General features: G+C 38.5%; 1 protein-coding gene across 2 annotated transcripts in view; it reads right to left on the reverse strand.

The window, feature by feature from the left end:
• The window catches only part of Sema3e (semaphorin 3E), a 243,072-nt gene that overhangs the window by 127,058 nt on the left and 91,310 nt on the right, over positions 1–24,704 (reverse strand). Inside the window, exon 2 of one of the 2 annotated variants that reach the window (XM_004662235.2) lies at positions 6,819–6,979. In XM_004662235.2, coding sequence (XP_004662292.1) covers positions 6,819–6,914 — 96 coding nt within the window. In that variant the 5' untranslated portion in view covers positions 6,915–6,979. Of the gene's footprint in view, positions 1–6,818; positions 6,980–24,704 lie in introns of those variants that run through there. The other variant, XM_045160898.1, reaches the window with a different exon arrangement.

The following is a 24,704-nucleotide window of genomic DNA, read 5'->3' on the forward strand; positions in this document are numbered from 1 at the left end:
AGACAAAAAAAACACCAATAAGCTATAGGGGTACTCATGGTTCCCTAAAGTCTCCTTTGGTGAGCCATTAGTGACATCCAAAAATAATCCCTGATTAAATTTTGGCTATCTGCTTGGCCTTAAACACTCAGAAAGAAAAGTATAACCAAAGATAATAAAACAACCTCAAATATATAAAAGGCCTAGTAAATAATGCAACAAACTTTCCAAAAGAAAAAAGAACAAACAAAAAACAAACCAACTCTAATTGTTCTAGTTCTATTATTAAAAAAAAATACATAGATGCCAAAAAAATGTTATTTTCAGATTTCCTTATACTGTAAACAATGATAAATCTCTTCTTACTTGTGCCAGGACATCTTTAAATAAGTACTGAAACCAAAAATATATTTGTACAGCCTTTCATTTCACCCAATGGCTCTATGGTACTAACATTTTGCCCTGGCTAGCCCCAGGATAAATTTAAGGAGGTAGACTCTAAAGGCTATTATCAAGGTTAAATGTGGTATAAATGTTTATGATAACTGCTAATATCTCATCTATTGTACAATCCATACAAAAACAGATTCAAACTCTGTCAGACACTATTGTGCAATTCAGCAAACAGTTCTAAAAATCCCCACAAAACTCAACTACTTCATGCTAGATGGTCCCAAGATAATCCAACTCCATCTACCTAGGCTTCGTCATATAATCCCCAAAGGCCTACAAGGACTAATCCTTAAAATGACCTGTTTGTTGTGTGCTCACTTCTCATTAATTCCTTACTTTTATTCTTTCTCCCAACATTGTCATCAAATACTATCTTACTGCACTCTATCAGTACACTTCCAGCGTCCTTTAGAGTAGTTCCCCTCTGTAGGAGAGACTCTCTAAGTGACACAACTTCATGCCCCATTCAACAAAAACTAGTGAACAATCTGACATCATCGGCCTTTGTCCTCTAACAACAGTTAAAGTGTCTTGTCATGAGAAGGGGAAATGGGGGTGGGGGGATTAGAGTTAGGGGGACTAGACCCCTAAAGGTAAAAAGGATACAAAAGAGGGAAATGTAGAGTTAGGGTGACTGGACCCTTGAAGGTAAAATGGGCAGGAAAGTTTGTACTTGTTAGAAACCCAAGATCATCTGACTTCTTATCTTTTGTCTAGTCCTCATAGACCATTTTTTCTATTAACAATCAAGACCCCTCCTGGGAGGAAGGTCTTTCATAGGACCAACATTGTGGTTTGTGGTTGGTCAAGTTCAGCCCCTGAAACTTGGTGTCAGAGCTGATCTTTTCCTGAAACAGCCTCTAGCCCTAACCTACCAGCTGGCCCTCTGGTTCACAAGGGCCAAAAGAGAGTCACCCCCCACACCCAAACATTATAAATACCTTTGTAAGGGAAGGCAGGCTTTCTCTCTCTGATCACTTGGGAACATCCAGCTGTGGGTGAGTTTTGTGGGCTGGCTGGGCCCAGGCCCAGGCCCAGGCCCAGGCCCAGGTGGGAGGGTCCCCTAGCCTTTACTTTCCACATAGGTTCTTTATCGCCTCTAGTTACCCACATGGCAGGAGCTCCATGAAATTTCTTTTTTTCATTCCATGCTTTTTCCCCCAGATCCATATCTGGTCACATGGACTCCTGAGCTATGCATGGCCACATGAGCCTTTAGTCTGCATGTGGTGCACTTCTCTACTCCCCACCTTATCTCCCTACCTTCCAGCCTTCCTCTTCTGCACTCCTGTGTAAAATCTGAATAAAATGTGGTATTTTCAAAATCATTCTCTTAAATCTAAAATTGTCAATTCTTTGGTTAGATTGAAGATATGAACTCAGGGCTTGGGATTTCAGGAAGCACCCCTGAACCCCAATTTCCCCATTAAAAGGCTAAAATATCATCAGACAGCATCTGAAGCCTATAGCAGAGATGTCTTTGCTTTGCTATACCCTACCCACCCATTGTTTCACCAATGTATTTGAAAAGTTCCTTATTTGCAAGTTTTTGTTTTGTAACTATAAAATGTTTATGAAATTGCTTATATGTTGCAACATGGAATTTACTGAAACCTACATCTGTGTTCCTGGGCCATGATCATTCATGTGTGGCACAAGAATAAACTATCACTTATTCTCAAAAGAAAACAAAACATGAAAAAACAGGAAAGTGCATGAGCAAAAAGAAATTATCCAGTCAGGCTAGTAAAGAAAAGGGGAGACCAAGAAAACTCCTTCACCAAGGGAAAGGGCAAACTAAGAGAGTGGTAAGTAATTGAGCAAAGAGACACAGGACTCAGACACATGTTTCAGGCCCACTTATATGAATTAAACATGGAATTAGGATGTGCTTCATCATCAGACTCAGGTGTGTAAGAGAAGCACCTGGTAAGCTAAAGAAGCTGACTCAGGAATTGCTAGCCCACAGGTATGCTAAGCCCAGAAAATAAGAGGAAGAAGCAGGAAGTTGTCACTGGAGTTGAGACTTGTAGCCATCTTGGATGAAACTGGATAAGATTCAGGTTCTAGTTTTCTTAGGGCAAAGAAGGTAGCATCCATGTTTCCACGAGCCATTCCCTAGCTAACTACCAGAAAAGAAAAAGTCACTTTGTTCCTAATCATTATCACTCCCTAACTGAAAACTATGCAAATGTCAGTAGTTGTTATTCCAACGATGAGACACAAGGGATAGAAAGAAACAAACAAAAGAGCTTAAAAATATAATAGGGTTTTAGCCACTGAAGAAGGCCCCAACAAGCTAGGAGAACAGTTTAGCCAAAGAAGACACATTCCATCCTCAGAACCTGGAAACTATTGGGAAACCAAATTTGTCTTAAGCTAACTCATTAAATAGAACATGAAGTAGACCACACTAGGACCCCTATGTAACAATAGACAAACACACAAGGATTTTATTACTGATTATGGTGAAGACATCAGTAGGGCAATTAGAACATAAATGTGGTGGGATGAAGTTACCAAAGGGCTAAGGAAGAGTAGGCTGCTCCTTGGGGCCTGCCCCTATTGGGAGGTGAGGGAGGCCATTACAATGCTGATATTTATGTGTGAATTAACTACAGTATTTGAAAAAAAAAAAAAATCCCCCAAGTTGAATGCCCATAAGGCCCTACAAAATGAAGAGTTTTTTGGTTTTTTTTTTTTCTCCTTGAGTACAGGGAGATGTTCAATGTAATAGTTTTCACAGCCACTTTCCTTGACATCCTCACTTAATGTCCCTTAGGGATCAATAGCCAATCTGACTTTATTAGTTCCCTAAGAAACAGTTCATAAACCCCCATGGTTCTCCAGGTCTCCAACTCTTACAGTTTTCACAGGTCATTTCCTCTGTAAAAGCTGTTCTTCTGGCATTGAAGGCCTGAGGGTACAATTAGGTAAAAACAACATGTGAGAATAAGTAGGAGGCTCAGTTTCCCTCACCCTGAAGCAGAATCACATCAGATTGGGAAAAGTTGCCTGCTGGACCCTCTGTGTCCACAGGAAGCAGGAAAATCATCATGACATTCTGTAAAAAGAAGCTGGTGACAAATTCCAGAAATCCTCTTCATGAGAACATATAATTATGGTCCAATAACAATAATATAAGAATAAGTTCTGTAATGCAAGTATTATTAGTCTTCCAGGAGGCTAGAGCTCTTAGAAGATCTTTTACCATTCACAAACTAACAATTTTAATAAAAAGATGGATCTGACTTAACTATTCATTCACAGAAAATCAGAGTATGTACATGAGACTATAGAGAGAACAGGAAAGTTGGAGGGCAATGAAGTAGGGAAGAGACCATCCACTAAGTGACAGAAGTCACAAAATTTAAATTGAAGGATGCTGTCCTGCTTGTGCATGCATGCACACAAGAATATAGACAAGAAGAGAGAAATCAATCTGTTTAAAGGCACAATCTCAACAACAACAAAAAGACTGAAATGTACACAACAAAGAAATATCAGCAACATTTTAGAAGTTCTAAAATATATGGACATAAATTAACTGGCTTTACACACAAGAGTAGTAAATGAGAAGTAATAGAAAGACAGCTTTTTATACACATCCATGGACAAGGCCCAAGGATAACGGGATACTACCTTGCCTTCCCTGGAAGAACTAGAAGCCTTATCGGATCCAGTGTTATGTAACCTGGCTTCAAGCAACACTCTTTGGCAGCCATTTCCTGCTTCATCCTCAGCTCAGCACACTTGGATTGGCTGGCCCCTCCTGAGTCCGCTGGAGTCCATCACCATTCAGGTTAATCACTTACCTTCATCTGATGTGTTGGTTCATGTTGGTGAGAGAACATCCAACCAGACACAGTTAATGGAAGGGAAGGATTTATTTCTGGATTACAGAACCAGGGAAGCACCATCAATGGTAGAAGAAGTTGGCTCCCTTTCATAGGTCCAAGCACAGAAACAACCAAGTAGCCAGCACCATCACCAAGCATATACCACCAGAGCTCAAAAAACTCTCCACACACTTTTGGGCTGAAATCAGACCCAACCCAAAAAAACCCTATGGCTAAACTCCAGCCCCCAGGGACACAGCCTACTGTAGCAGGGATCTACTGCTAGAGGCTCAGCAGTTAATAGTGCTTGCTTGAAATCCTGATGTCTAAGTTTGATTCCCCCCATCAGAAATCTAGATTCCGAGTGGTGCAGGCATCTGCAGCTCATTTGCAGGAGCAAGAGACCCTAGAGCACCCATTCTCTCCCTCCCTCTCTGTTCCTCTCCTCTCTCTATGCTTAAAACTAAATAATGGAAAAATAAGATGGAAGCTAATTCACATATAATTTTCACAGCAGAGTATTTAGAGGGAAGATTCCAAATACAAAAGTTAATAAGTGTCTGGAAAGAGTCTGTGTACAAAACTTTAAATCAACATGGAATAATTGCCAGCAGCCCTATATTGAGATTTGAAGATAGTGAAGCAATAATTCTTAAAATTCTGAATCAAATGATTTTTCTGCCTAGAATTTTATATCTACTGATCAATTATGTAAGAAGTTTGAGTAAAATATTCCAAACAAAGCCGGGCATGGTGGCGCACGCCTTTAATCCCAGCACTCCGGAGGCAGAGGTAGGAGGATCGCCATGAGTTCAAGGCCACCCTGAGACTACAGAGTTAATTCCAGGTCAGCCTGGACTAGCGTGAGACTCTACCTTGAAAAAAAAAAATTACAAACATACATAAATCAAAATCTGGCTTTGAATGTTCATGCAAGAATGTAGCAAGAAAAGCCACACTAAAGCCAGAAAGATGGCAAGACCTGAGAAATAGGTCCCACACATTCTAGAAGATGCTCTAGTAGTGTGTGCTTGGTTTTATTGACAGAAGTCAAAAATTTACAGTACAGAGGTTGGTTAAAATTAATGAAGACCAAAGCATGATATAATGAACATTTTTCATTCCAGGCAGCAAAGGACTGAAAGAAGGAGGAAGAAAGAAAGAAGAAAAAGAAGGAAGGAAAGTCCCTATACTTACAATGTAAATGTGATTACTAATAAACAAGAATTGGCTATAATACATTGGGAGGATGGGAGAGTAGAGGACCCAAGGATTGCTGGTGACCCGTGTTGTGCACAAACACTTGGTAGTACATAGACATTTCACTTTCTCTGCTGAGAGAGAAATTGAAATCTTTACATTTCCTAAATTAAACAGAACTTATCTAAAAGCAAAAACCAAAAATACAAATGAAGAAAAGTATATAAATATTAGCTTTTAAATTTTTATTTCTGGGCAAGGTGCCAAGACTGAATCCAGACCTTGTGCATGCTACATATACCGAGGTTCTACAACTAAGCTACACCCCCAGTGGCTAGTATTTGAATCCTTTTAAATTTTTTTTTTTTTTGTTTATTCTGATTTATTTGAGAGCGACAGAACAAGAGAGAGAGAGAGAGAGAGAGAGAGAGAGAGACAATGGACACGCCAGGGCCTTCAGCCACTGCAAACGAACTCCAGATGCGTGCGCCCCCTTATGCATCTGGGTAACGTGTGTCCTGGGGAATCAAGCCTCAAACCGGGGTCCTTAGGCTTCACAGGCAAGCACTTAACCACTAAACCATCTCTCTAGCCCCTAGTATGTGAATCTTATATAGATATAAATAAGGAAAAAAAGAAACAATGAAAAGTTTTAATTTATTTCCTTTAGGGATTAGGAATTGGCAAGGACCAACGGGATGCTGCTTTTGTCATGCTTTTTAAAGTCTTTTAAAAAGATGCACTTGGCCCATTTTGAAGAATATAAAAATAACATACAAAGAAAGTGGATTATATCATACATACAATACACTTAGGCCAAATATACTACAATTTGTATAAGCATGGAGTATAAGGCTTACTTTTCTCCTTTCCATAATGTGTACTTTCTTATGTTAAATATTCTAGAGCAGTCCACCAGTCGTAAGCAGCATCCATCCAAGGTAGTGACATGACCCAACAAAGTACACAAGACAGGTATGCTGGTGTACTTCCTTTAAATTTAGACATTGGAGCCACACAGCCCAGAGGAACTGCTTGTAATTCAGCATTGTCCAGCCCAGGTTTCCATCCAGTGGGTATGGTGACAAGAATCATCATACAAGAAAGTCAAATCACTGAGCAAGTGTCTCTACAAATGTGGACATCAAGGACATGCTATAAAGTTCATGTATGATGTTCCATAAACTTTTCCAGAAATGATTTCATTTTGTAATTAATATGTTATTTTTTAATTCTGTAAAACTTTAAAGTGAGCAACAGAATGAAATAAAATTAAGCCAGGTAATATCCTTGAAATCCCTTCTCCCTTTCAATTTCCTCTTCAAAAAGAATTTGATGTTTCAGTACCTCTTTGTAGCCATCACTGATTCTTTCCAGGTTCAGGGAATAGATGAGATCCCTGCCTCCCACAAAGAGTCGTTCTTGGTATTCATCCAGCAACATTGTGTGCAGATCAAAAAAACCGGATGGGCTATGAAATATTGATGTTCTGTTCAGATCCAAGAGTTCTGAAATGCAAAGAGATTTCTACACTAAATACATGAGAAAATACAAAGTCTTTGTAAGAACTTTCTCACAGCTATGTCTTCATATTTGTTTTATCATAAATATCAAGCTTTTGAATTGTTCAATAAAGATTAGAAATATACAAGCATCCCTTAGTGTTCTATTCATGTGGAATTTGTTACTTCTTTGAGAATTTATTTATGTGGAGGGGGTATGGAGTACATGTGTATATAGGCATGTGTGTACTGTAGTGTGCATGAGAAGGCCAAAGGACAGCCTTGAGGCATCCATTCGATTCTTCCACCTTTGGTGAGACAGGGTCTCTTTCTGCTGTAAACAAATCAGTCTAGCTGACCTGCAACCTTTGAATTCTCTTGGTTTGGCTTCCTGTTTTCACAAGAGCCTTGGAATCACAGACACATACACACTTGCTTACATGGTTTCCAGGAAACATTGAACCCAGACTGGCAGGCTTTCCAAGCCAGTGCCTTGAACCACTGAGCCACCTCCCCATCCCTTATATGGAATTTGTTACAGGTTCCTAATACCAAGGATGCCTTGTATAAAATGGGATAGGTTTTACTCCATAACCTTTGCATATTCTTCTCTGAGCTTTCAATCATCGGGCTGCTGTTCTGATTTCTGGAGCTGGGCACTTGCTTTTCCTACAGGGCAAACTGAGCTGCTGCTGCTGCCTCTGCTGCTGCTGTAGCTGCCACTGCTGGAGCCACCACTGCTGCTGAAGCTGCTGCTGCTGTGTCCACAGCCGCTGCTCCCCCTGAAGCTGCTGCTGCCGAGTCTGCCGCTGCTGCCACTCCTGGGTCTGCTGCTGCTGGGGCCGCTATTACCAGTGCTGGAGCCGCTGATGTTGCTGCCGAACTCTGCTCCTGCTTGGGTCCCGTTGTCAGCCCAAGTTGGCATGGCCAGGTCCCGGGCTGCTGCTCTGTTCGCTGGAGCTGGGTTCAGGCGGTGGGGGAGGGGAGGGAGCCGCGGCTGCTCTGGTTGTCTCGCTGTTCCACGTGTTCTTCTACCTCGCGGTCTGCTCCTCCGCTGCTCGCTGTCGCTCTCCCCTCACGTTTCCCGAGTTGCGGAGAGCGCTGTGTGAGGGGAAAATCCCGCACCTGGCTTTTCCTGCGTCTCGAGCCGAGTCTGGCGGCTTTCTGCTGCGCTGCGGCCGCGGCGGTTGGCCGAGCTGCCGGAGCCGCTTTTCCCACCTGTGCAGGCTCTGGATGCTCTAGAACTCTTCTACTTCCCTGCTGCCGCTTCAATTTCCTATACACCTCACTTTTTAGTAAAAGTGTGTATTTTGCTGAGTTTTTTTGGTCTTTTTCCTCCCTAGGCTGCTTTGGCGTGGTACCTACGCCGCCATCTTAACCGGCTGAGCTTTCAATCATCTATAGCTTATCTATATTGTCTAATACAATGGAAAGGTGGCATAACTAGTTGCTATCATTTATGGTATAATGAACAGAAAAGGTCTGCATGTTCTTTATAAACACAGCTTTTTGAAAATATTAGCCTTTCTGGCTTATTGAACCTGTGTATCCAGAATCCTCAAATACAAAGATATGACTTACAGTGTGCCTTGGAAATACCTCTTAATGTGTGATAACAACAATCATTTATAAAGCCAATTTATAAACTTAAATCCAACTTACTATGCAAGTTCTATGCCTATAAACACAGAAAACAACTCATCTGTAAATGTATTATGTAAGGTTTAATGTGGAATAGTCATCTTACAGCTTCGCTCTATATAAGATAATGTCACATTTACACTGCATACTCCCCAAGTGGGTCCTTTTAATTCTAGATGAACACAAACTTATCAATATTTAAAGTATTAAATATGTAAAGTAATATTTTAATCAAATTGTTCAACTCTTCACCAGCAACCATTAAGATTGTAATAACAATGAGATATCAATTCAATACCATGAGGATCATTGATATAACTGATGGGACTATATTTTACCATTATGATTTGGCTGTTTTATGCATTCAATCCCACACTAAGAACTGTAAAATATATGCCTTTTCTATATATCTTTTATCTAAAATATCAAAATTTAGCAAATGTCTGGAATAAATTTGCTTATCAAAGATATTTTATCGAATGCTATAGTTCAGTATTTATGGGTAAAATGATGTCAAGTGTCTGTTGGTATTGAGGAAGCAAAATTGTCTCTAAGACTAGACACTGAATGCTGAGGAATTCCTGAGAGATCCCTTGGGTAAGAATGAGGAAAGAACCTCATCTTTCAAAAGTTGGTGCCTAATTATTGGTAGATCATGTAGAGTTTTAGTACCAGGACACTAAAATATGAGTAATAAGCAAAAGCATAGCAAAAAAAAAAAAAAACAAACAGAATTTTGTCCATTTTCTTTTTGTTGTTGCTGCTGCTGCTGCTCCTGCTGCTGCTATTTTTTGGGGGGAGGGCAGGTGTGTGTACTATTTGGTGTGTTGTGTGGGTGTTATATGTACACATATGCATACACAAGCAGAGAGCAAAGGGGAATGCCCTGTGTATTCCTCAATCACACTTTGGTGTTGTTTCCTTGAGATGGAGTCTATCTGAATCTAGAGCTGCTATTCTGAAGTCAGAACAGCTGACCAGTGAACCTTAGTGATTCCCTTGTCTCCCTTACTGTCACATGTGGCCATACTCAGCTTTTTATGTCATTGCTGGGGATCAAACTTAGAGCCTGTCAGGTCCCTTTGCTTGCCACATTGAGCCATCACCCCAGCCCCTTTCCCACTCTCTTATATGTGCCGTTTCTCAAAAAATAAAGTGAGTTTTTTATCTTCTTTTAAGAGTGTGAAGATGCAGGAAGATTATGATCTATAAGCCAGCATGGTCTACATTGTCAGTTCTCTCTTAAGGGGATTAAAACAAGCAAAAGTTAAAATATAAAATGCAAAATAATGCATGCTGGGGCTGGAGAGATGGCTCAATCATTAAAGGGGCTTGCTTGCAAAGCCTGATATCCTGAGTTTGATTCCCCAGTGCCCACATAAAGCCAGATGCACAGGGTGACACATGCATTTGGGGTTTGTTTGCAGAGGTAGGAGGGCCTGGCACACACATTCACATTGTCATTCATATTCTCTCTCTCTCTCTTTCTCTCTCTTCCCTTGCAAATAAATCATAAATAAAATACTTTTTAAATGAATGCATTCCTGGTTTATTGGTCTCCTCTGCAGATGCCAGGTAGGTAGAATTAACTTTGTATCTTTGGTTTAAATTAAACAATACCATTAGATATAAATATCTCTTATAAATGTGAAATTTAAGGTGTATCTCAGTGGGTAAAGAATATCAGAATATATTTTGAGGGCTGGCTCTAAGAAATAATGAGGACTTTATTTGTAAAGGAAAATTAGGAATTAAATAAATTAATTCAATGAATCATGAAAGATTTTTTTTCCATTTTTGTCAAGGAAAAAAATCATACAATTATCCTAATTAGACATTTACGAGGAAAGCAAATTTTTAAATCAAAATTAAAGCTATCTGCTACCAATCCTTTATAAAAAAATCATTTATGATTTCAAATAACAGTATTATCATTCATAAAATCTAGGAACCTCTAGTAAAATATCAGAATACCTAAGGAAACTTATGGAAAGGAGTCCACTTAGCAGGACTCACAAGAAATCATACATGTTTTCTAGTCAGGTTGCCAAAACTGCTAACATGCAAAGCTTAGGAGATTATGTTTCTTGCAAGATCAAAGAGGTATGAATAGATTCCAATTTGAGGGCTCTAAACAAATTATTCTCAGAGTTCTATCAATGATAGCAACATTAAAAATAAAGCTGGAATAGGAAGAAGATGCAGCATATGAGCTAAGTCCACTTAGAGTTAAGCTGTCTTTCTGATAGGTAATGTCATTAAAACCTTATTAACTCTGCATACATAATAGAAAATTAGGTAATAGATTCTACTTATTTTTCAACCCATTTCTGTTAAGATTATTATAATTCTCATCATTTAAAGATGGTAGTTCTCATTTCTTTTGTCAGTAATAATGTACATTTTTTATCGAATCAATAATCTTCTTCTGATACCGTGACTTCTTTCCTGACCCCTGCCACCTCTCTATGGTCATGCCCACCTTATGAGACACAGAGATGCACCTGTATTCCTGGGGATGCAGAGTTTGAACAAAGCAAAAGGAAAGAACTGAAGTACATGTAAACTATGAAACTTTTGTATATGTTCATTTCCAATGGCCTTTACATTTTCCTAAAACAGTATAATAGTATTATACCACAGTATAATAGTTTGATTAACATTGCCTTCATTTTACTTTTGGAGAAACTCAGATACCTAAAAGTAATGGCTCTTCTATAGGCATACACTACTGCAACAAGAAAGCATTCAAATTACCCATTAATACATGAAAATCAGAGTACATGAATGTACAGATCATAACCAAAGACTTACACACAGAAGCTGGAGAATAAAAGTTAGCCTTGGCATTTATCTTAGTTGTCTAGGTAAGCTTGAGAAGAATTTTAAACATTTTAGATCAGATGCCTTGTGTTTCCTCTTCCCACTTTCTACACACACACACACACACACACACACACACACACACACACACACATATATATATATATATATACACATATGTATATTTATGTAGATTATATATACATATGAATATATAATAAGTTTTCTTATAATTGTTTACAAGAGCATGGGTGAGGGTTTTACATGGACACCTTATCAGTTCTGACACCACTGAAGAAAATGTCTCCCCATCTCCCAACAACCATTTACCCTCAATAGCTCCTCTTGAGCCCCTCCCCCTGTCTACTTTTAACTGCCTATAAATCCCTGGGAAAGGGTGAAGGCCCATTAGCCCATCCTTTCTCTATTATGGCATGTTGAGGTCTGCTGTGGAGAATCACAGCTGCTGTGATCATGAATGCAATGACTACATCATGTCTGAAAGCATATATCCCAACACGTTTTCTCTTCCTTTGGCTCTTATATTCTTTCTTCCATCGCTTCTGTAATGTTTCCTGGGTCTTGGAGGGGGTAATACAGATGTCCCATTCAAGGCTGAGCACTCAACAGTCATTTATTCTTAGCACATTGAGCAGTTGGAAGTCTGTGCAGTAACCACTGCCCACTGCAAAGAGACTTCTCCGAACAATGCTGAGAGAGGCACTAATCTATAGGCATAAAGATAAATATTTAGAAAGTAGTTTGAAGGACATATTTGCATTTGCAAGATGAAGTCAACAACACAGTGTACATACATGTCAGTAATTTGAAACATTTCTTAGAAAAGAATAAGGCAGTTGAGGTTGACTGGGCCCTAAAAGTAAAAAGCAAGAATGTCCTTGAGTCTGCCATAGCAATATAAGCTATGTTAGAGATCAGAGAAGGCTCTCTCCTCTTACCTCTTGCTTAAAGGAGTTCCCTAGACCTGTGACTGGTTAACCTGAGTCCTAAAACTTGTTGTCATGGTGGGTCTCTTCCTTAGCCACCCCTTTGAGTACACACCAATCAGTTCTCTCTCCCTCCCTCCCTCCTTCATTCCTTCTCACCCCCCCCCTCAACTCACTGGAGCATGAAAATGAAGCCCACTGGAATAGATTACAAATAGATGAAAGGTCTCTTCTTGGTTGTTATATCTCCTGTCACCTGAACATCCAGGCCCCTGCTCTGGTTGGCCTTTCCTGCCTCAGCCCAGCTAGGCTAGAATGGGGGTGACCTCGACTCCCACCTGGGTTCTCTATCCACTCCTGCCTTCCACATGACAGGAACTCTCTGCATATCCTTCTCTTTCCTTCTCTTAATCTAATAGTCTCCCTGAAACTTACCTTCTAGTCTGAGGATTTCAATTATTTGAATTCTTTTATTTTATTTTTTTTTAATCTTTTCAATTTTTATTAACATTTTCCATGATTATAAAAAATATCCCATGTGAATGTCCTCCCTCCCTCACCCCGCACTTTCCCCTTTGAAATTCCATTCTCCATCAAATTACCTCCCCATCTCAATCATTCTATTTACATATATACAATACCAACCTATTAAGTACCCTCCTCCCTTCCTTTCTCTTCCATTTGAATTCTTAAGTAAAGAATCTTGGACACCCTAAATTTATCAATGTTTTGGCATATGCTGACACATTGGCCAGGAACCCCAAGATTATCATTAGAAGAACCTATCCTATAATTTGACAGCCAAAGAAGGGAACGTTCAATGAGTCTATCCATTTTTCTACATTTAACTTTGCTAATGAGAAATGTTTAAGCAATGTCTTTATAAAATTTTATATATTTAAATCATTATATGATGAGATAATGGTCTTGTTATAATAATTTTGGAGATTATTTATAGTGCCGCATTCCTATTGCCTCAAAGGAAATTAATGCCAAAATATGATAGGATACATAAAACTGAATTATTTTCATACACCTTGAACATCAAGTCAAGAATTTCTTTTTTATATATATTTTTTTTTTTGGTGTATTTTATTTATTTGAGAATGACAGAGATAAAGAAAGAGGCAGATAGAGAGAAAGAGTGGGCACGCCAAGGCCTCCAGCCCCTGCAAATGAACTCCAAATGCGTGTGCCCCCTTGTACATCTGGCTAATTTGGATCCTGGGGAATGGAGCCTCGAATCAGGGTCCTTAGGCTTCACAGGCAAGCACTTAACCGCTAAGACATCTCTCCAGGCCAAGAAATTTTATTTCATTTATGAAGATATGTTCTATACTAATTCCTAAAGTCAACCTAACATAAAAAGATCCCACAGGGTTAAACATAGCTTTCTTCAAACATTTTTACATGAGAACAGGTGAGTGTATTGAAAGCTACTGCCGCCCTTGAGTGTGACCGACAGCACAAAACAGAACCAGCAACTGAATTCCTGAGAAGTTCAGGCTTGTCAGTAGAGAAACTGTCTCAGACTCACGCATCAATCAGTGTGGTGCTTTAGAATTTTTGCTTTCACTTTCACAAGCACAATCCCTGAAGTGATCTTTAATTTCCCTGTACAACCAAGTTGTCTTTCCTGATGAGCAGTGATACTGCCTCATTTTGTACTTTGTTAGTAAAAGTTCATTACTGGTAAATATTTGTGCTTTAGACTTAAATCTATACTAATGGACAGAGAGCCACCCCGTAATAGAAGTTGTTTTGAAAAGGATGTGTGCATTATTTATTTTTATTATTTATTCTGTATTAATTCCACTGTTCTATTCAGTTAACACACTTACTCCAAAAGATCTGAGATTGCTTGTACAAGTATTTTAAGCATTACCAACATTATCACCTTATCAACTATATGTCTAAGTAAGTTAGGATAAGGGAAAACCAGAGTTAGATAGCAGAAATTAATATAATTATTAAGTCCCTCTCCAATATCTGATTATTAAAACTAATCATACCACTCAAATTAACCTCAGGCTCCCTGACATCCAAGAAAAAGTCAGTAAACAATAATACCAGTAACTGAAGGAGAAACAAGAGAAAGAGATTTTTTTATGGGCAGTCAGCAGGGACAGAGGCCCGAGGAGAACGAGATGTCACCTTGCCTGCCGGGGACTAGAAACTGTACCTGATCCTGTATCATCCAAGATGGCTGCCAGCAAACTCCCGCAGAGCAACTTCCTGCTTCGGCCTCAGCTCAGCACACCTGAGTTAGCTGGTGAGTCCACCAACCAACCAGGGCTCTTCCTTATAGACCTCAGTCTGATGACTAGGCTCATCCTAATTAGATTTTTAAAAATATTTTATTTATTTATTTGAGAGAGAGAAAGAGAGAGAGAGTGAAAGAGAGAAAGAGAGAATGGGTGTGCCAGGGCCTCTGGGCATTGCAAATGAACTCCAGGTGCATGCGCCCCCTTGTGCATCTGGCTTATGTTGGTCTTGGGGAATAAAACCAGGGTGCTTAGGCTTCAAGGGCAAGTACCTTAACCACTAAGCCATTTCCCCAGCTTTTTTTTTTTTTTTTTTTTGGAGGTAGGGTCTTTCTTGCTCTAGCTCATGCTGACATTGAATTCACTATTTAGTCTCAGGGTGGCCTCAAACTTACGGCACTCCTCCTACCTCTTCCTCCAGTGTTCTAGGATTAAAGGTGTGTGCCACCACACCCTGCTCTAATTAGATTATTGATCTGTATAAAGGAACCTAACCACTTGTTTAATTTTTTCTCCTTTTCCCTCCCCCTCCACTTCCTTCTTCTTGTGAACTCAAGTGTGTAAGTCTCTCTCCCCCTTTCCAGCTTGGCTGGGAAGGTGGGGGCACTATCTTTTGCCTATCTGCTTCAACGTGTATTCTGTTTCCAGATGCTTTCTAACTTTGTTACATGCATAATCTCTCTTTAATCTCTAAACCCTTTACTAACCTGTCTTTTAGCCCTTTCTGATCTCCTATGTGAAGGTGAAGTGCTTAAACTCTCATCTTTTGCTTCCCAAGTGTGGGGTGTGTGTGTGTGTGAGTGAAAGAGAGAGAGAGCTTCTTCTGAATCTTTTCACCTGGGCTCTCATATTCTGCCTTGCACGTGTGTGTATGTGTGTTCTGCAGAGGCTTTTTTCCCAGTAGATTTCTGTGATGGAAACTCTTTTCATCTTCCCTTTCCCTTTTCAGTCCCTAAAGGAGAATTTCCCCCTGGCTTGAGCCTTTCAGTTAGCCTCCTGACTGGATCCTATTTGTCCCTACAATAAACCTCATAATTCATAATTTGCCCTTCTTGGAGTCTGCTATTTTTCAATTTTCTTTTGCTAATTGGATAAAGATTCAAAAGTTAGGGTTCACAAGCTGGAGATCTTCTGCATCTTTTTTGGAATACCTCTCTGTAGCCAAAATTCCTGCAACATGACAAAAGTGGTATATTTGCAAGGGAAGGAGCAATACTAGTTATTATGTACTAAAAGAATGGTGGGCATTCAATATAATAAATAAAGAATGTATTGTGTTCCACACCTATCCTTATAATTATAGTTCTTAATAAAAACCTATTGAATTCATGTAGTCTACCATAATGGTATGATCATAGGTGCCAATAATTCCAAGAACAAAGATTAAATTAGGGTCATACAATTCCAAGGACAGACTGCCAGGCCTAATAGTAATTAGAAAAAAGAGAACCCAACATACTTGATCTCTTTGAAGATGCCTCATCCTTGTTTCTTGCTTTATTTATTTATTTTTTTAATATTTTTATTTGAGAAAGAGCGACATACACTATGAGTGTGGCAGGGCCTCTTACCACTGATAACAAACTTCAGATACATGCACTATCTTGTATATTTGGCTTTTCATGGTTTCTGGGAAATTGAACCCAGGCCAGCAGGCTTTGCAAGCAAGTGCCTTTAATGACGTAGCCATCCCCTCAGCCAATTGCTACAGTGTACTGAACCTGGGATTTCTTTTTTTTTTTTAATTATTTATTTATTTATTTGAGAGTGACAGACACAGAGAGACAGATAGAGGGAGAGAGAGAATGGGCACGCCAGGGCTTCCAGCCTCTGCAAACGAACTCCAGACGCGTGCGCCCCCTTGTGCATCTGGCTAACGTGGGACCTGGGGAACCGAGACTCGAGCCGGGGTCCTTAGGCTTCACAGGCAAGCGCTTAACCTCTAAGCCATCTCTCCAGCCCTGAACCTGGGATTTCTTGATTCACTTGCTAAAAGACAAAACTGTTAGCTTCCAATTAAATTAAACCCTCCAGCTCTACATAACCACTGGATGGCAATAGTACTGTTTCCTTTCAACTTTTCAAGGTCATATTATTATTGGCCCAGCAGTGTTTACAAGTCCTATATTGCTGGCTTCTTCTCAATAGGCCACTTTATCATCTGCAATTGGCAAAAGTGAGAAAGTCGCATGGCAAACACGGTGATCTCTATAACTTTATGAGGTCAGACCAGTCACCTTGAAGGCTGTGCTTCAATTCCATAGGCAAAGCTGTCCTTTTTATCATTATTCATGAGTAAATTTGATAACAACAAATTTCTTACAATCTGTATTTCTATTAGACTGAAGAAGTTGACTTCTTACTGATGGACATTCAATGTCATCTTATTACATGTTGGAGTATTTGTAAAAAATGAAATTTGGAACTGAAGAGATGGCTTAGCAGTTAAGGGACTTGCCAGCAAAGCCAAAGGACCCAGGTATGATTCCCCAGCACCCACGTAAAGCCAAATGCAGGAGGCGGCACATGCATCTGCAGGATGATTGCAGTGGTTAGGAGGCCCTTGCACACTCATTCTCTCCTCCCTCCCTCCTTTCCTTCTCTCTCTCTCTCTCTCTCTCTCTCTCTCTCTCTCTCGCTCGCTCTCTCGCTCTGCCTTTCTCTACCTCTCTCAAATGAATACAATGTTAAAAAATCTTTAAACTGAAATTTGGATTTTCATTAATTTGTCTCAGACAATGCTAGAGAGAAGAATATTTCCATTTCCAATCACACCTCCCACACCCATATGCCAATGGCATGACTTGACGCAGGCTGTATTTGTAGCAAGGCCTCTATAAAAATGAACTTAATAAGCAAGATAGAGTAAACTTTGATAAATCATGGAATTAATAGCTTTTTTTAATAAACAGAACTCATTGAAAAATCACTAATGGTTAATGAAATTATATAAAGCATACAAAAGCAAAAAATTTAAAATGTTTTTGGTGTGTGTGGTGTAGTATTGTGCTATGTATGTGGTAGATGCACATGTGTGTGCTGATGTATGCACATGGATGCTTACATGTACAGAGGCCAGAAAAGGACGACAGTGTCCTCCTCTGTCACTCCTTCAAATTATTTCTTTGATACAGCCTCTCTTATTCAACACCAAAGATTTTTTCGGGATTAGACTAGCTAACTAATAAAGTCAAAGTGAACCTCCTGTTCTGAACCTCCTCAAGGTTTCTGGGGTTATAGGAATTACATAGTAGCCCCAGTTTTTTTTTTTAATTTTTTTTGTTCACTTTTTATTTATTTATTTGAAAGTGACAGAGAGAGAGGGAAAGAAAGAGACAGATAGAGAGAGAATGGGCGCGCCAGGGCTTCCAGCCACTGCAAACGAACTCCAGACGCGTGCGCCCCCTTGTGCATCTGGCTAACATGGGTCCTGGGGAATCGAGCCTTGAACCGGGGTCCTTAGGCTTCACAGGCAAGCGCTTAACCGCTAAGCCATCTCTCCAGCCCCCCAGTTTTTTATGTATGTGCCAAGGATTGAACTCAGGTCCTCATGAATGTGCAACTAGCAAATTTACCCACTGAGATATCTCCATAGCCTTTTTAAAAAATATTGTAAAAATATTTTAATGAAAAAAAATATTACCACTTGTGTTCTATAATGAGTAAGAAGATTCAACTTCATTAGTTACACAAAGAAATTATTATAAAAATATTAACTTTAATTTTATCTTAACATTCAAAAGCCTAATGAAAATGAGATTTAGAAGATTGCTATCAAGACTTTTTTAGAAATCAATGAAGTATTTCTATTTTTTTCAAATTCTCCATACTATACATACATTTCTTTACTAAAACCATATGGATACCTTATAAATAAAAGAAGGATGAGAAATACTTCTCTTTCTTCAATATATATCTGTGATACATATATGATACTTCTAGGCCTGACTTTTAAAACGAAAGTAACAACTGATTAGCATTCATTGTATAGTATATACCATAAACTAAAAGCTAAACATGCATCATCTCATTTAATCAATCTAATGCCTCCACAGGAAAACTCTATTTTCTACATTTAAAAAATGGAAAATTGTAGAGATTTAGTGCACATCTAAGGTCATTCAATATGCAGAGACATATCGTACCAATAACTGTGGACTAACTCCACAATGCACGACCCATTTACATCAACAAGGAGGGTCCATTGGGAGGGGGTAGATCATGGATGAGCCTAAACAATGGTACCAAACTGCCTGTATTTGCTGAAAAGAAAACTAAAAAATTAAATTTACAAAATAAAATCAGTATTGATGCCAAAATTTGAGTGAGGAAAGTTGACTAGAAAGCTTTTTAATTAAAAGTACAGGTGGCAAATACCTGTAATCCCAACACTCTGGAGGCAGAGGCAGTAGGCTCTTTCTGAATTCCAAACCAACCAGGGCTACATGAGTAAACCTTGTCTCAAAGAAAATAAGTAACTAAGAAAAGTGTGTATATGTGTAATTCAAACCTCATCATGAACTCCTCCAGCTTGGCCATCTTGTTTCTGTTCCCAGAGCCAAGAAGCAAAAACAATGATGATTAATTCATGAAATATAAACATTTATTTTGAATCTTGATAATGATCTCTTAATGTATGAGTATACACCTTACAGCAGCAATTAAGAAAGCCTGGTCTATGAAGGGAATGATTAAATTGTATCAGTAACTAAATGAATTATTTTGTAGATTCTGATCCAAGTAACAAGGTAGATTGGAAGATTTTCCAATATTGATCATTTGTTTTAATAAAATCAAAAGTAATTAAACCAATGAGATTGACATAAAAGTTAAAATTAGTATTAATTTCATTAATCTTTAGTTTATATTTTCAGCCTAAAATGACTAAAATTGTTCACATTGCTTTTATTTATGGATTTGTAACATTTTCATTTTTTATATGTCTTATGCAAAAAAATATATAGTTTTTTAACTAATCATTAAAGAATTTCAAAATATGTTAAAAGTTTTGGTGTGCATGGGGGGGGCAAAAATAAAGGCAAGAAAGAAGCTTTGTGCCCTCCTGAAGAACTTTTCTCTCCTTAATTGCAGAGTTAATACTTTAAATAATCCATAAGAATAATTTTAGTTCCAAATCATAGTCCATTGACTTGGCATATTTACCAAGCAATGACCAACCAAATCCTTTACCCCCTTGCACTGCTTCAAGCTGTTTACATGGGAAAACTAGAAAATGGCAAGAAAAGGACAAAAGAAACTCTAATCCCAGGTAATCTCCACAAAACAGTGCAAAGAGTGGATCGTGCTGACTCCATGAGAAGGAGAGAGCTCATCTTAAGTTCCTACCTACCCTAAAAATAACATGAATTACTTGGAGAGGGAAGGACAAAGAAACAAGATGAAGCTAAAATGCACCAGCTCCGAGTTCATCTGGAAACTTTCAAGAGGAAACTAATTATTATAGTAAAGCGGCATGCTAATTATCAGCTGTCCATGAAGATATACACGGAGGATTTAGTCTTTTCCTCTCAGTCTTTCCTTTTAAACCTGCAAGAAGATTCATAGTGTTAAAACTCACTGATATCAATATATTACCTAGACAGTTCTTCACATTTTGTTAAAATGTATTTAAATTCCACACTTTCATGTGTGGGGGAGAAGAGAGAACTTGTTTTCTAACTTTTGATCTTAATTAAAAGGGTTTGCAAAAGAGAGGTGTTTCCTTCCTAAATATACTCTTCCTGTTCCACTGTCACCTGTACAAAATTCGGGAGTGTAACTAAATTTGTCACTTTTTTTGACTAAGACATTTTATTCAATATATGTCTTAGAGCTTATTCTACCCACGCATTATTAATAACAGTGATAGAAAAAGATATGACAACTACAATTTCACAATTATACAAGAAAAGCCTTATTTGCATCATGCTTTGATGATTTTGAAAGATCTTACAGTTGACTGGTAATAGCTACTAATGATGCTGAATAAGATGGGTAAAAAATTACAAGAGACTGAGGTGTAGCCCATTGATGGAGAACTTGTATAGCATGTGTCAGTGCTGACTCCATCACCAGCACTTATAAAAAAGAACAGAAAAAAGAAAAAAAAAGAAAGAAAAAAGATCCAAGCAAATCAATTAACTTTTTAAAAATGCAACCAAGGGATGAGCATAATTTGTTATCTACTCTTTTTAGTAATGAGTCCCTATTTAGTAAATGTGGAATAATGAGTTGATTCTCATTCACAAACCCACTCCCTTACCATTCTTCATCCCTTGACAGAAATCAAGAAGGTGTTCCAGGTCTTCTTTCTCTATACTCTTTTGACCCCAAACTGCCTTTCCATCACATCACAGTGACAGACACTCATCTAGACCACCTGGAGAGCCTCCTATTTTCTGCTTCTCCTCTCAAGGGCTCCTGTGATCATCTCCAATAATTTTACCTCATAATCACCAAAGTGTTCCTATTTTTAATAATACAAATTGGGTCCTGATATACTTCATCCTGATTAAAATCTTCCATCTGTTTCTGGAAGCTCACCAATGCCTACCCTTGCTCCATGAGAGCTCCAGGGCTCAGGATAAAGAGTTTAGCCCTGGCTTTTCCTTCAGTGTTGGGGTACCTTCCTCTGACCTCCATACAATTGTTTCCTCACATTTAGGTCTCCAGGAAGCTTCACTTCTCCATCCAGGGACTATAAGCTGCACCATTCTTTAAATCCTACATTGTATCAAACCACTAGGGTTGGATTTTGTTGTTGACTTTTTTTTTTCTTGTGTATTTTTTTTGACAAAAAACAATTTCCAAGAAACTATTCTGTACTCTTCCATTCTTGAACATTATCATATTCCAAGGTCTTATACCACCACATACAGTTTGTTTTGTAGATACTAATGACGCATTAAATGAATGAACTTTAAGGGGTAGAAAATTTCCCTGTGGTGAAATTAGAAGAATAGTCATTAGCTAGTTGAACTGGTATGAGAATCATATAATTGACAGTACCTAAAAGGCAGCCAATATTCATGGAGAGTTTTTCTTCTCTTTGATATGTATCAAACAAGGATAATGAGTACAGAATTCCAGTGTCAAAACAGGTATTTTTTTAATATATTCTGTCATAAGGATATGGTTACTGTCATCATATAAACTTAAAGTTAAGTAGGAGGTATAACATGTATATACTCTGATCAGTATAAATAGCTAATGTGAGGGATTGTTGTTGCCCCATATCACCTGCACATTTCTGAGCTCATCAACACTGCCATAGAGGTCTGAAGAGGAACTAAGGACTGAAATCAATGCATTTAAAAAAACTACTTAGAAAGAGGAGAGTACTGGGATGGAGGGATGGATGAGTGGTTAAGGCATTTTCCTACAAGGTCAAAGGACCCAGGTTCAATTCCCCAGGACTCATGTTAGCCAGATGCACAAGGGGACCCACGCATTTGGAGTTCATTTGCAGTGGCTGGAGGCCCTGGCACGCCCATTCTCTTTCTCTCTATCTGCCTCTTTCTCTCTCTCAATAAATAAATAATTTTTTTTTTTTTAAAGAGGAGAGTACTCAGTGGGATAGGGATGGGGAAAGGGGTACAGAAGATAGGAACACTATCAAATTACAGAATATTCATGTGTATAAATTCTCAATAAGAATGTTTTTAAATAACCTTATAAGGCTATAGACATGGATCAGTAAGTAAAGTACTTGCTGCATAAGCATGAAGACCTAAGTTGAGATCCTAAATTCTTATGTCACTTGCTTTGGTGGTGATGGGTGCCTGCACTCCTGATACTAAAAAGGCATAGACATGAGCTCTGTGGGGCTCAATGGCTAACCAATTTAGCCAAATCAGGTTTAGGGAGAAACCATGTCTCAAAGAATAATGGTGAGGTGAATAATGTTACCCAACATCAACTGTTAGCCTACACAAAAACACACACACATACATACATGCACACTAACATTCATATATACACATACATACCACACACACCACATGCATATGCAAAAAACAAAAAAGAAACAACTTGATTTTTTATCAGCAAGAGATGGGGGTAACTATTTGTTCTTTTATTCCACATACACATTTCTCAGCTTGGAAAAAAAAAGTCTTATTTTCCCAAGAAATTTGCTATATTTAAAATATATATATATATTTATTTATTTGCAAGTATAGAAAGATAGAAGAGAGACAAATGGACAGAGAGAACTGGTATACCATGGCCTCCAGCCACTGCAAATGAACTCCAGACTCTAGATGCAGGCACCTCTTAGCTCTTGGCTTTACATGTGCACCAGGAATTGAACTCTTATTGTTAGGCTTTACATGCAAGCTCCTTAACTGCTAAGCCATTTCCCCAGCTCTGTTTCATTTTTGTTATTCATCTAAAGTTCAACCCCCCAAATTATACAAAGTTAACTCTACTCTACTATTGAAGTTTAAATTCTAAGTACAAAAAAAAAAACAAAAAAAAAAAACTGTAGGGCTGGAGAAATGGTTTAGTGGTTAAAGTGCTTGCCTGTGAGCCTAAGAATCCATGTTCAACTCCCCAGAACCCATGTAAGTCAGGTGCAGAAGGTGACACAACCACAAGGTTGCACATGTGCTCAAGGTGGGGTTTGATTGCACTGGCTCTCAATTAGAACAGATCCACTTCCCAGAAAACATAACTTGATTGATGTTCAGGAAGGATAGGAACATAGTCCATTTCCCTAAAGGTGTATTCTCTCTCTCTCTCTCTCTCTCTCTCTCTCTCTCTCTCTCTATATATATATATATATATATATATATATATATATATATATATATATTACAATCTCATAGCTAAATTTCCACTGTGTTCTCTTTTCATGCTCTCTAATGTAAAAAAAATTGATTTCACTTATAATAAAATGAAGATTTCCATCCAGCTACATTATTTAATCCTGCAAAAGTCTTCCTACAAAAAAATGATTTCCAGATGTATTATGATTATGCAACTTAGCATACCAAGCATGACTATCTTTGAATTCTGTAGTCTTTTAAAAATATTTATTTATTTAAATATTTAAAAATATTTATTTATTTGCAAGCAGAGAGAAGAGAGACAGACAGACAGAATGCCAGGGCCCCTAGCTGCTACAAATGAATTCCAGATGAATATGACACTTTGTGCATCTGGCTTTTATGTAATGGAGAATCACACCAGGGTCCTTAGGCTTTGCAGGCATGTGCCTTAACTGCTGAGCCATCTCTCAAGCCTAAAATTCTACTTAAGAGTGATATATCACCATAAGTTAGTGGCTAACTTATAAACTAGATACTTTCTCTAGTAATACCATATTACCCTGGAAAGTAGAATTGTAAATGTGTTCCAAATCCATGAAGAAAGGGGCATCTTTATCATCTTTTCTGTCTTGGTAATTAAATAGAAATTGAGCCTACTCACAAACATTTCAATGACAAAGAACACTGTTGATAGATGTCTAAGTGCAGAAATGAGGTCCTGGGTTATTTACCATTATGTGATTGATTTGGTATTTGCTACACACCAGAGAAAGCTCATTCTTTGTTAAAACATGTGCCTCAATTACTGTAGCTTCTGCTATGTGAACCAGACTGCTTCTGGTAGACAATCAATGGGCCCCCTGGGTAGATGGGTTCTCTTTAGATGTGGCTAAGTAGGAGCAATGTGAAGAGAGCAGACACACCACTGCTATGTGTACAATTCACTGATGACTTTCCTTAACAAAAAGTCACCTTAGTAACTAAACTGTTAACAAGTTCCTGTTTCCCTTGTCTGTCAGCTCTCAATTAGAACAGATCCACTTCCCAGAAAACTCTATTGTTTACAACCTGTCACAGGCAAACAGTACCTCAGGAGACCACCCATACATTCTCTGTAAACAAGGAAGGGAGAGCAACTTATATTCTCAGAAAGTTTCTCAGGTGATGTGATAGGTACTCTGTGAAATATCCAGTCATATCACTCCATTAGTGGAGATCTCATGGTCCCACTTTATAGGCTGGGAAACATATCATCACTGGGGAACATAAGAACTTCCTAAAGTCA

Source organism: Jaculus jaculus, chromosome 10 (assembly GCF_020740685.1).
Source record: "Jaculus jaculus isolate mJacJac1 chromosome 10, mJacJac1.mat.Y.cur, whole genome shotgun sequence".
Taxonomy (NCBI): Eukaryota; Metazoa; Chordata; class Mammalia; order Rodentia; family Dipodidae; genus Jaculus; species Jaculus jaculus.